General features: G+C 36.3%; 1 protein-coding gene across 3 annotated transcripts in view; it reads left to right on the forward strand.

Annotated features, from left to right (window-relative positions):
* The window catches only part of SMIM14 (small integral membrane protein 14), a 39769-nt gene that overhangs the window by 14327 nt on the left and 12168 nt on the right, over positions 1-13274 (forward strand). For all 3 annotated transcript variants that reach the window (XM_058804434.1, XM_058804433.1, XM_058804432.1), the window contains exon 2: positions 2186-2296. In XM_058804434.1, coding sequence (XP_058660417.1) covers positions 2222-2296 — 75 coding nt within the window. In that variant the 5' untranslated portion in view covers positions 2186-2221. The remainder of the gene's footprint in view (positions 1-2185; positions 2297-13274) is intronic.

Here is a 13274-nt window from a genome sequence, read left to right on the forward strand (position 1 = left end):
TGACTCTTACTTGGTGTTTGTTTTTTGTTCAGTCCCCTTTAATATAAACAATTGTCTGTTAATTTCTGTGACATTATTATGTGTTACCGACCCCTAAATTATTTCAAGTTACAATTAAATACTTTTTTGCAACTTGTTCATCTCTTCTTCAAATACCTTCTTGTGGATGTCAGTATTATATCCTATTTTTCACTGTTTAGTAATCAGTGCTTTTATCTGTTCCTTATCCTAAGATTGCTTTAGAAATGCTCCTGTGCTTGGTGTGGTACTCAGGGAGACTGTGTAGTTAAAGAATTTCTTCTATTGCTATCATGGGGTTCTAGTGGTTCTGAAATAATTTCATGTAAGTTAGTGTAGTAGCCTTACAATAATTCTTTAAAATAGTTATTAGATCATCTGATCTCCTATGTATTGGAGGCCATTATATCTGAACTTGGGTGCTTCTGTACTTTACTCAGTAATCTGTATTTTACTGAAGCATATCTGAATGCAGTGAGGGGTGGGAAATCCCACTGCTTCTTGGGCAGTTTGTTGCACTGATCAGCTTCTATGATAGTAAAAATGTATGCCTTGCTTTTCTTTTCAATCTGGTTAATTACAGCTTCCAATTACTGGTTCTTGATTACCTCTTCATTGAAAAATTCGATACTTGGGCCTGGTTTTCTTTTCAAAGGGACTTGTGGGCTACATAATCAAGTCATCTTCTTACTACATAGCCAGAGTATGCTTTCTTAGAGGCAAAAAGAATTTCCTCCATCACTTCAACTTTTTTTCCTTTTTCAGTTTTCATTTTAAAAAGTGGAGACCCTAACAGATTAAGGGCATTGATGTTCAAACTCCATAATTAAGACAGATATCTCTCAGTTTCTTTTACTCTCTGGTCTCTCCAGCATGGTAAAGATTTATTCAGAAGAATAGTTGGCATTTACAAAGGAAGGACTTCTGAAATGCATTTGTGTTTTTCTCCCCCTAAGAGGGTAGAACTGTAGCAGTGTTATATTCTGTTGAGTGAAGATGTCTTACAGACATATAGGTTATGCCTCTTCCCCCTAGTGAGACTGGAACATTAAAATGCTCATGTGTGATTGAGGCTGTAAGTTTTTATAGGCAATGACTGCAGAACATGTCTGTTGATTCAGCACACCCTTATCAAATGGCTGGTACCTTCATAAAGTACCTGTTTTAGGAACTGAGAGGTTGCATCTGCTCTGCACTATTGTGTTTGTCTTTTTTGCAAGCTTGCCAGTTGTGTCACATCAGAGCCTGAGTGCATGCAACACTTAACACATTCTGAATACAGCTTTACAGATGGCAAGTGAAAAATATTTTTTAAGTATGGTTTTGCAGAACTACCTAATATATCCTGAGTCCTCGTTTGAGAGAAATCAATCCCAGATTTGACCACAGGGGTAGAAATGCCTTGCAGTCTGCTGCATGGTTTGACCCTCAGTTAAGTCACTGAAAAGTTATTGGTAAATACTAAACATACATTTGAATATGCCTGACATGTCTGGTATAAGTGGTTTTAGCAGATGAATAATCTAGAATTGGTTTTCTGCCATGTCCATTACAGCTTCTTTGAACATTCTGTATTGCTAAGTGATTCACCTACTTCTTTGATCTAAAATTAGTGTGCATAACTCCATTTTTAAAGTGTTTCCAAGTACATTCACTTTTGTACCCCTGCTGTTTGCTTTCAATATACAACAAAGATGGTTGTTTCCTTTAGCAAAAAACTTACTTGAGTTTTAAATTCTTTTCCTGTACGTTGATCTGGAGGGAAAATGCCAGCAGTTTATTAGGGTTTAGGAGTACAAGTTCCCCTGACCTTTCAATTTGTATATGTACACTTAAGAATCCCACTGTGCAGATGAGAGACAAGAATTTAATCTATGTGTTTCTTGTTTCATAGGATGTATTTCATTTTGGTATGTGAGAAAACCCAGGGGAGAAACACAGTCTTGCAAAAAAAAAATTGTGTGAGACAGTGTTTTCAGCAACATCAAAATGTAACTGCACATACCAGACTTCTTCATTCATACTGCCAAAGGAATAATAGGATTACCCTGCTTTGTTTTGCTTTTTCACCCTGGCATTAAATGAACTGAAACTTGATGTGTGAGTCGCTGGAAAATAAGGTCAGTTGAGAAAGAGTTCATTGTCCTTTTATTCTTATTCCTCTTAGGTGTTCAGAGACAAGTTCAGGTTTATCCAGAGAGCCATGGCAGAAGGTGGATTTGATCCCTGTGAATGCATTTGCTCACATGAACATGCAATGAGAAGACTGATTAATCTGGTAAGGATAACATGAGGATATTTGGAAGGGTGCTTATTCAGGCACTACTTCAGCTCTTGCAGATTTGCAATTACTGGTGCTTTTGATTCTGCTTATTCAGTAGCACATACAGTTAGAATTTGTGTATCCAACTTCCTGATGAGCTTTTGCAGAGTCAATACAAATGATAGCTTTCTGTTTATTTCCCAGAGCTGCATTTTGACACCATTCACACCGTTTCTCTTGAAAGGTTTCTTTTTATGCCTTTTTTTCAGTCTGCAAAAAACCAAGGAAACTACCCAGCAAAGTCTTTGTGGTCAAGGTAGTTCCACACATATGAAGTTGCACATACTCATATGGCAAGATAATGATGTCTAAATTTTTAAAAATGCTCTCTTAAAACTACTGAAGTTGAGAGTCCAGTGAGTCTGAGTTTTGAGTTCTGTTTCTTGCCATGTAATCGATAGATTGAGCAACTTTGAGCAAGTTATGTACATTGCTCTAACTGTAACCTGTAAAATAGCTGTTTCTTTGTTTCTGTACTGAACTTAATTCAATGTCTATTGAAAAATAAGCTATAAAGTGTTTCTTTTTTTTCTGAGTATATATACTTTTAAAATAACATTAACAATTATGAACTGTGAACAATTAGGTGAATTTGATTACGGCTCTAAATTGGTAAATTCTTTTTAAGATTACAGTATACATCAGCTTCATTTGATGTACTTCCCATTATTGATTTTCATATATTTGTTTTTATCACATTTTCTTTCTTAGGGCCTAAATTAATATTATTTTTAGTTACTGAGTACGTCAACTGTTCAAGGCAGTTCTGTGAAGAAGATTCTCTCTAGGATCAGGCCCTTCTTCAAGAGGTTTCTTAACAGTATTTTGGAAAGGTGCTGCTGACACATAGGTGCAGAAAATTGAGACTTCTGTAGAGAATAGTTGTCTTTTCTGTGGAGCCTTTACATCAGGCCTAGCCATCCTAGTACTTCCCAGTTAGAGGCACAATTTCAACATCATCTATATTCTTTCCCAAGAAGGATTTTCTTTTTGTCTTCAACATGATGTTTGTGCCATATCCCACAGTTGTGTTGATTCTTCAGAACCTTGAGGCTTCTGAACACAGGCTGAAGTCGTGAGAAAGGAACCCCAGAACCAAGTTCAAAAGTTGGGAGGAAGAAAGGAGGATTCATGTTTTCAGGCTTGTCAGATGCAAATCTAAACTAGCACGGTTCAGAATTTTCACCCCCTGAATTAAAACATTCAGCATTTTTAAATCTTTTTGTTTTTTTTGCTAGAAGGTACTGACAGGCAATGACACTGGTCAGCCAGTTCTGTTTGTTGTGGCTGGAAGATTCTAGTTATGAACAGTGTAAGTGAGTTGTGTCCAAAGTTAGAAGAAATGCCACAAATGTGTGTGAGGTTTTGTTCCTGGGCTGCTGCAAGCAGTGTGAGGTGGGTAAAAATGGATCATTTGGAGGAGCACTAGTTCCTGTGTTATGAATGTGACAGAGCACATAATAGGTGCATGCTCTTGGGCAGTCGCCAAGAGCAGTTTAACAGCATTCTGTGCAGTTGCAAGAATGGAGTTTGTTGCTCAGTATCCACCCTCCAAAAAGATCATACCAATTAGTACTTGGAACTGTGAGAAGTAAAGGGAAATTCCAGATTTCATCTCTCTAAAAAGCAAAGCAGATGCTCCTAAATATTTATAAGTCCAAATCACTAGCTAGGATAATTTAGCAGAATCTAGAGAAGAAAAGTCTCAGAAGTCTCAGTCAGCAGCCAGACTATCCTCAAGTAACCTGTGCTATGATCTCAGCAGGAGACTTGCTAAGCCATTTTTGCATCTGTAACTTTTATGCTTCAGTAAGAGTTTGCGTTCTAAGCTGCTGTTTTGTCACTCAGTCTTACACGACATAAGCAAACAGAAGTTTTACTATTTGTGCTAAAAAGAACATGTGAATGTTGGTTCTCAAAATTGCTGAACCCTCAAGTCTCAATGGAGACTGGGTACACACTGCCTCTAAAAGTTGAAACTCTAACTTCAAAATCAAAATTTTGATAAACAAAGCTAAGTGATCTGTTCTGAGTCTGGGTGAGAAAAATATATCCAAACATGCTGTGTACCCAGAATGGTTTCCTATATGTATTTAATTGTTGATTCTTTTTAATATAGATAGATATAAAACACACCTGAGTACCAAAATCCTGTCAAGTATTGCCAACTTTAATACCATTTGAATGGTATTAAAGCTGGCAATACTTGAAAGGATTTTGGAGCAAATTGTATAACAAAGTGTTTGCAATTATCTCCAGACTGAGCATTGTAAATGCAGAAGTTCAGAGATAAGATTTAATAGAATCTAATTTAACAGGATTATAATGTAATTATAGGAGATGCCCAAATGTGAAAATGTTACTTTTAAGGTCTTTCAATCCAGTAATTGTGCAAATCCAGACATTGTTCAAAACCCCCATGACTCATTGTAGATGTTTTAAACTTCTGTTTAAGTAAACTAATTTTTACAGAATGATTTGTTTATACCTATCTAAACCAACACTGATAAGAATTAAGGCTCCTGCTAATAAATAAGTTATAATATATTCAGTTGTAACTATTATGTGTAGAGTTAGCTCATTCAAATACACAGGATTTCTGTTAGAATTAACTGTGCAGGAGAGTTGAATAACACTGCTATTCCAAAATCAGAAGGAAGTCTAGAAGTCTGCCTCTAGAACCTGAAGTTCTTGTTTTAATTTCCAATATGATAATTTTAACTTCTAGTTTAATTGGTATATTTACTTTGACACTCTTATGAAGTGTATGTGGCATTCAAAGTTTAATTTGTGGTTGAATACATTACTTTGGAGGTTTTATATAGCATATAGTTTAAATCTCTATTTGAAATGCAGACTTCAGTTCATCTCATAGTACAATTAATGCTAATACAATGAAAAAAGAAAAGCTATTGTCATTTAAACTCTTCTTGCTCTCTGTTGTTAGCAACACCACAGGAAATTACAAACAAGAAAGCTGTTTAAAAGTCCACCTCTTACTTAGTTATGTGGCTTGGTTATTTATCTGTCTTTCATTTTCCTTGACTAAGCAGGGCTTTGTTTTGTTGGGTTTTTTCCTTCTTAATTCATAATACCATGAAGATTTTATAGTCAGTGAACTGTGTATCTCTAATATACATAATATTTTAAAAGATATTTTGCTGCTTATTAGATTAACTTGGAGATATTGTTCATACACAAAGTTCTTACAATGTACATATACATGCTTAAGTGGCATTGAATTATTTTATGCTGAATGCTCTATTATTTTCCTGAAGTAAACTGAAGTGAATTTTTCAGGGTTCTCCTTGGTGTCAAAATATGAACATTTCACACGTGTAAGTTTCTGTAGTATGGCTATTGTAATTAATAAGCAGATATTATGATCTCCAAATATTCCTAGGAAACACTAAAAATTAAAATTTTTGACTGTGACTTCAAAAATATCATTTCTAGTATGTGATACCCACGGCACCATCTGTTATGATTTGGTGGTGTTGTGTAATAACAATTTGGCTATTGTATGTTGGGTTCACTATTTACTCTATGGATATAGCAGTTAATTGGGAACTTCCATAAGAGGAAGTAAGCATAGAAGAAAAATATCACAAGATTTTCCATCCTCTGCAGATGCACCAGAATTGTCAAAAGACAATGACAGGTTTGTTAGCTTGCATGACTTTATCTCCAGTTCAGTCTCCTCCCCCTGCAAAACTTACTTTGACAGAGCCAAAGTTCAAGAATGAGGAACAGCAAATGACAGCAAGTTGTTTTATTGAGGGGGATCTGTCAGACAAGGGGAATGCTTGTTTGAAAGAATCACAATGAAGGACATTCTTTGTACCCAGAGGAAATGGTTCCTGTCTTAGTTTTGGCAAAAGATAGCAGATCCCTTGATGAGAATGATGTTGTATTTAAACCTTTTTATTTCCCCTTTTTTCACTTACTTTGTAATACAAAAATCTGATTCCCTTATGTTACTCCTCTGGATATCGATGGTCTCTTAGTAGGTGAGGCTGATCTTGGCCAAGGGTCAGTTCAAGTTTGAAAACTAGACTGAAAACACAGTTTAATGAGTTCAGTCTCATTAAATACAGTTTATGTGTTTTATGTGGTGAGGAATAATCATACATAGAGCATCTTCTGTGTAGACTCAAACCTGCTTATGACTGCTTAGAGTGGCCAGAAATGTCCAAGCAAGCCAGTAACACACATGACTTTGTGTCAAGTAAACATCCTTTTTCTGTCTCCTTCTGGTATAGTATTATTTGATTTACAAAAACTGGCTTCAGAATTCTCTCATACTGGTTTCTACAAAAATGAGTGGTACGTTTTTTAACCCAAAATATTCCTAATTCTATAATGTAAAAGGACCCATTTTGATAATCTGCCAACAGTTCTACTTACAAACCACTGTGGAAATTACAACCTCGTGTTTTGTCCTTCAGTAGCTAATTGCAAAGTAATGGTCCGTGCTTAGTTATGTTGCTATATCAAAACTTCAGGGTATAGACCAAATCATTCTCTGTTTTAATCTCTCTTGTGTTTTGATTTGTCACTAGATTTTTATAGCAAGAGTTGCAAATTCTCAAACTATTTGAACATAATTGGTTCAAAAACTCTTTTGTCAATCAAGTTTCCGCATAATTCTTTTGACCAGGCCATTTTAGAGTTTTACATTTTCAAACTGGCATAGTCTGAGATAGTATCCAGCATCACATCCAGCCACAAGTCTTGGCTAAAGGAGACTTTGTGTAAACAGCACAAAATAAACACAGATTACTAAAATAGATATGTGCTGCAAATGATTGAAAGGCTCTCAAGATGTTAGCACAGCTAAGCCCAACTTAAGTCAGCAAAAGTGGCTTTCCCTGCTGGTGGGGACTTTTACTGAAAGCATGCCAGAGCTATACGAAATGCACTTTTATAATTTTAAATGTCCTTTAAAATATGAAGGCTGCACTGCAGACTTCTTACACATGTTCCATGGTGTTTACCTTCTATTTTTTTATATAGCAGATTATACTTCTAGTCTATAGTTTTTAGCCAAACATCCCAAGAGCAGGAAACTGCATTTTGCTCTCACTTGCCCCTTTTGTCCTCTGCATTGAAGCTGATTCAAGGAGGACCTTTCCCAACAGCTGAACTTTAGGTTGTTCATTAGGACAGAGAAGCTGTCATTCTTCAGAGGTGCAGGGGAGGTGCACCTGCTTAGACACCAGCCCAACAGAAGAAGACACAGGGTTGGAGTGGCAGAGGGTAAGACTGGACCTGAGTGCTCATGCTCCACTGACTTGCATTTTCCTGTCTTTCACTGAGTGCTCAAGGTACTGGTGTTGCACAGGCTAAGGCCAAAAACTATATTACAGAATTCATGTACTGCCAGTGCATGTCATAACCTAGAATCTAATTCTTCTTCAAACAGTGTAAATAGAGACTATTTTCTAGACATATTAGAAAAGAAAACAGCTGTGAAAAGTGGTGTCCACTTGAGTCTCTAAGGGGTTAGGAATCAGGACTTTCTGAACATGTCTGTCATTCTTTGCATTTCCCATTCCTGAGCTTTGTAGTACGCTTGAAAGTGCTCCTTCTTAACCAATATATATTTGGGAAAAAAAAGGAAAAATCTCTGTCACTCCTCATGATCATCTCAATGTATGCATCATGTATTGCAAGCAGTGTAAAAAATCATGCACTGAAAATTCTTTCAGCTTGATATTCCAGAAATAATTAATAGATCTAACCTGTACTATGAATGGCTGAACTCCGATGACCAGAGATGTGTATGGCAATCTCTTTTGAGGAAAAAGGAGAAAATTATGCTTTTTCTCTCAGGCCTCATGTAATCAACACTTAGAGCAAACTGTAGTTTGTATCTTTTGGAACTGTGGGTTCTAAGCCTTTTCCTCAAGGCTGCCTATGTGGGAGTACACTTTTCTTTTGCTAATATGCCTAATTTTGGAGAAGATACTCAACTATTAGGTCAAAAAGCCTATACATATTTTGGTTTTACATTTTAGACGTAACTTTTCAAATGTCCTCTGGGGAGATATGTATGTTGTTTGTGCACATATTCAGATGCTTCTGTTTAATATTCTGGTTTGTGTATTTGTTGTCTAGTAGTTCACATAGTCGGAGATGCTGTGAGCTCCTTGTAATGGTCCTGATCATCACTGTTTCATCTTCTTTTCACTGCTAATTCATTCTGCTTTGCATTCAGTAAAAGGAGGATGTCATTGATATCATAGGTCAGCAAAATTGTAAAATAAAGTACCAGTAAGTCAGGCAATTGTAGGGAAGTGAGGGAAGTGTGAAAAAGAAAGATCTATATGACACCAAGGTGAAACAGCAATCCCAGAACAAATGAAAAAATGAAGAATGTATTCGTGTCCAGATCAGGGCTCCAGATTGTAGTGGTCCCTGGGACTTCTGATGCATCTTCCTCCATAAAATGTCATGTCTTTCAATATGAAAGTTGATGTTCTCCTTCTGTCATTACTGGCTGGTTATTCTGGGTCTTAAAAGTTGGTTTGTAATCTAGGAGTATTATTTTGAAATGTAGCATCCATCCTTCTCTCTCACTTGCTATTGGGGAGAAAATGACATGCCATCTCATAGGACCAGACTCTGTATTTTTATTTCATACTGTTATTCTGTCCTTGTATGAACAATAATTTATTCTAATTCTCCATATACTCATAGAAAATGAAGAAGTGGGGAAGGCAGTGTTCACTTTTTCTTTGTTTGTTCCTCTAAGAGAAGCTAGTCCAGTTTAAGAGACAATTAAATTCCATCAGTATGCCATTCTTTTCCTCTTATTTCTCTTTGCCAGCTTGTAGCAGACTAATGCATGTAGGTGTCATTTTTTGCATCTTTAAATCTGAACTCTTACAGATAATGCTGCAATTCAATTTGCAGCCTGGCTTGTATTCAGGGCTGGCATATCCTACCATACCAATTTATTTATCATGTTGTTTACTAGATCGTTTATGTGGTTTGGAGAGAACAGACACGGCTGCCAACAAAGCTTAAACAATGATTTCATTACCCAGAAGCATGAGATTGCAATCAGGAGTATGCCATTGTGTTCTCATCTTCTGGCATTGTTGGAGAGCAAAAGCAGAGCTTCCAGCTGGTCTAAATTGCAAAAAAGTATTTTCATAAAGGACGATGCTTTGCCCTCGTTATCACGTAAAATTTTCTATCAACACTCTTTCTGATTCCATTTTAAATTTACTTGTATTCATGGAATAAGTGACCATATCAATTTAGTTGTTTGCTTTCCTACTTAACTATTCTTTTCATTCCCGCCATTATGTATTTTTGCTCTCTTATGTTTGTACCTCTTTCATCTATTTCTTTCACACATTTCTCTGGGCTTTCATCTATCACAATTTCTTGTATGGAGGTCTTTCCCTGACCTGTCTCATGAACTTACTAATTTTTCATTTGTGTCTTTTCCAAGGACTTATTTCTGCTTTGAGTGGACTCAAGAGTTCTTCTAAAATGTAGTTATTTTATCCCTACATGAAGAGTATACTAATAATATATTTTCACCTCATCTGCCATTCACACTAGACTGCTTTGTTCCTGCCATGAGTCCTGTTGTTCTTGTTTCATTATCTCTTTAGTACACCATTTCTGGAGTTGGAAAGTGCTTTTGGACAGGGATTATGCTGCTGTTTCTCCTGAAAAAACTCGTGAGCTGTCTGATCATTCGTATCTCCCTCATCTTTGTGTGCTGTCCTTTTTTTTTTTATTTATTTCTTAATAATACATTTAGCTCTCAAGAAAAAGAGTTCACACTGGATAGAAACCCTGAATCTTTTTTTCAGGTATATGCTATTGACTTTCATTAAAAAAAATTTGAGCAGAGATTGCAGGATCAGTCACATAGATCGTGAGACTGTTGAACTCTGGTGTAGCAAACTGAAAATTCACCTGAAGAGTTTCACTAAACTGGTCTGAAGAGGAAGCAGAGGAATTGAAGCAAGAACTATTTACTATATAGGTAGACAAAGTGTGCATTTTGTTCTCCACAGCAGGTATCTGTGATGAGCAATGCAAAGCAGCTTAACTTCTTTCAAGGAAGACTGAAATTGTCCTAGTGGCTGAGGTCCCTGTGGTGGAAAAACAAGGTCTCTGTTTAGCTAGATGAAGCTGTTTTCGCTGGGCTTACTATTTCACTTGGACTGCAGTGATTTTGTGGAGCAGCTAAAATGCAGTGAAACTTCACACCCTGTTTTCACCACACAGTGGCATGTTTGTGTGCAGTGAAAAAAAAACCAAAACAAACTTTAGTTAATATGGTGACTTTCTAAAAGAGTTTTCAGAGGCCACCAGCAGTGTCCCTTTACTGTTCACATTTTGTTCACAGCTGGGGACTGTAAAAAGTGGAGGTTCTCATTGCTGAAAGCTGTGCAGACTCCTACCATAACATGGCATCTGCTGAAAGAGGAGCAGCAGGACACAGGTTTCAGGTGTGCTGGATGGGTGGATGCTGTTGATCCACAAGATGGCATGTTGAAACTGTCCTTCTCTCAAAGGAGCAGCATCTAAACACTGTTGTGTTAGTATGAACTGGGGCTAAAAGCTGTATCATTTGGAAAAGGGAAACAAAGAAAGAACAGTTTCAAATAGGAGCTAGGAGCTGTTTGAAATGTACCTTTTTTTTTGGAATGCAAAATTTGAGTGTCATGGGGAAGGAGTGAGGAAGAGCCCTTTTCTCTTACCACTGGAAGTAACTTGGTTGCTTCTTTTTTCTTGGTATTGTGTTGAGTTTGGATTCACGATATGTCACTAAGTGGGCACTGATTTGCTGTGATTCTGCCATTCCTGCCTCTTCCAGGAATTTGTGAGGGCTTTCATAGAAACTAAATATTCCTATTGACCAAGAGTTCTTGTGGTTTGGGGATTATTAATTTAAATTACTTTAACTTAGGCAATTCAAGACTTTAAATGTACTTGGAGGAAACAAAAGTTCACAGTTGTATTTTAAATAATATACATTTGTAATTAATATTTTTACTTTTATTTTTTCAAGTTTGTACTGTTTTAAAACTGTAAAATTTTTATTCTTTTTAGCTGTCTTCTAGCTTTCGTGCTGTTTACAATTTGTGTTTACTTCATTTTGGACAATAAACAACGAAATAATTCATTGTTTGGCACATGTGCACTAAGCCATTTATTATATTTGAATGACAAACTGCACAGACAATATTAAAATTTGGATATGATCCTTTTTATTAATAGAATAAATATTTAGTTTTCCAACATTTTTCACTCTCTTCTTTTGTTGAATATGCCCTTATGTTTCACTTGCCTAATTTTTGTGTTCTTTTTAAGGGACTGTTTTAGAATATATGGAAAAAGATGAAAAGGCTGTTGCTGACTTTAGTAGATGTTAGATCAGACAGTCAGCTATTAATCTTTCACTGAATTCACACTTTCAGCCACACAAGGATCTCTGAAGTGTTAATAAAATCAAAATCATTGTTAATAATATTGTTTTTAAGTATCTAGGAGTTAATGTATTTGAAGAATCACTTCTCTGTTCAAATTTTTCTCATCAGCTCTGTAGTGTTCCCAGTCTGAAAACACTCAGTGTATTTGAAGTCTTTTTGAGGGTTTTGTTGAGAACAGGTGAAGTCTGGTTCAGCTTTATACCATTCTTCCACAAACTTTCATCCAAACTTCCCCTCCACATTGGATTAGTAAAATCTTAATACAAACGACTGTTTCTTTCCAGTGCCTGATAATTGCTCTGTTTTCAATTGCCTTGCTACTGAAATGTTGCACTTTGAGTTTTCCCCAACAGTTGCTGTGTTCCTTAAAGGGTGTTTTTGTCAAAAGAGAGCTAACTGGGAGAAGGAACATTCTTCTTTCAGGGAAAGGCATTACCTTTCCCAGCCATTCAATTTACGTAAGCGTTTCATACGTGTGCCAGAAGAGTTTCTTGTCTTTTGACTAAATGAGTGATCACAAGGAATCAGATTCATATTGGGTTACACAGTAAGGGACTTGTTGACCTGAGTGAATTAAGAAAAACCTCTTTTTACTGCTGCCTGTTTTTCATGATCTGCTGTGTTTCATCCCACAGTGACAATATGCAGCCTCTTGCTGAGCTGTTAAAAACAGATTTGTTACCTGGCTCAGAGAGACATCCTAGAGCTTTAAAAAAGTTGTACTTGGACAGAGTGTGACACTTAGAATGGGAAATAACTAATACTGTGGCTAGAACAGCCCCAGGCAGTGTTCAATATCTAGGAAAACTAGATAAACTGGATGAGGATTTGCCGTCCTGGGGACAGAGGGGGATAAAGGAGATGCTTATACAATGTTTCTGATCATGTATCTGTTGTCCATTTTAATTCTGGTCATCCTTCTGTGTTGAATATCTGTAAACAGTGTTTTAAGTAGAGATTATAAATTAAGCCCCTCTCAGAATTAAACTCTTATACAAACAGAAGATAATTATGTTGCTGAGCTCTTTAAAATATGGGTATAGAAATATCCAGCTTTCCTGGCTCGGAAATCTTTCAAATATTTCATGTGGGTACAATTGCTAAGATAAAACCTCCCCTTTGTAAATTACTTCCAAAGCTTTAAAATAAAATGAGTTTTTATATTAGAAGGGCAGGAAATATGCATAGTTTGATAGTTCTTTTTCTTTAGTAAGAAAGAGAAATATTCTGCCTGAATTTCCCTCAGTGCTGTTTTTAACTATAGAAATAGCTGAAAGGTTAAATCCAGCCTTCCAGATTCCTTCCTAAGAGACTGCTTTGTAGTCTCAGTAAATTTGCTAGTGGATCTTAATATATTAATGAAAGAATTAATGTCCAGTTCTGGACAGATCAATCTCCAGTTACATTTTTTCCTTTTTCAAATGTGTCAGTCATTGACAATCTTTATGATAAAAGCAGGAGCTTATACT

The sequence above is a fragment of the Ammospiza caudacuta genome, chromosome 4 (genome assembly GCF_027887145.1).
Source record: "Ammospiza caudacuta isolate bAmmCau1 chromosome 4, bAmmCau1.pri, whole genome shotgun sequence".
Lineage (NCBI taxonomy): Eukaryota > Metazoa > Chordata > Aves > Passeriformes > Passerellidae > Ammospiza > Ammospiza caudacuta.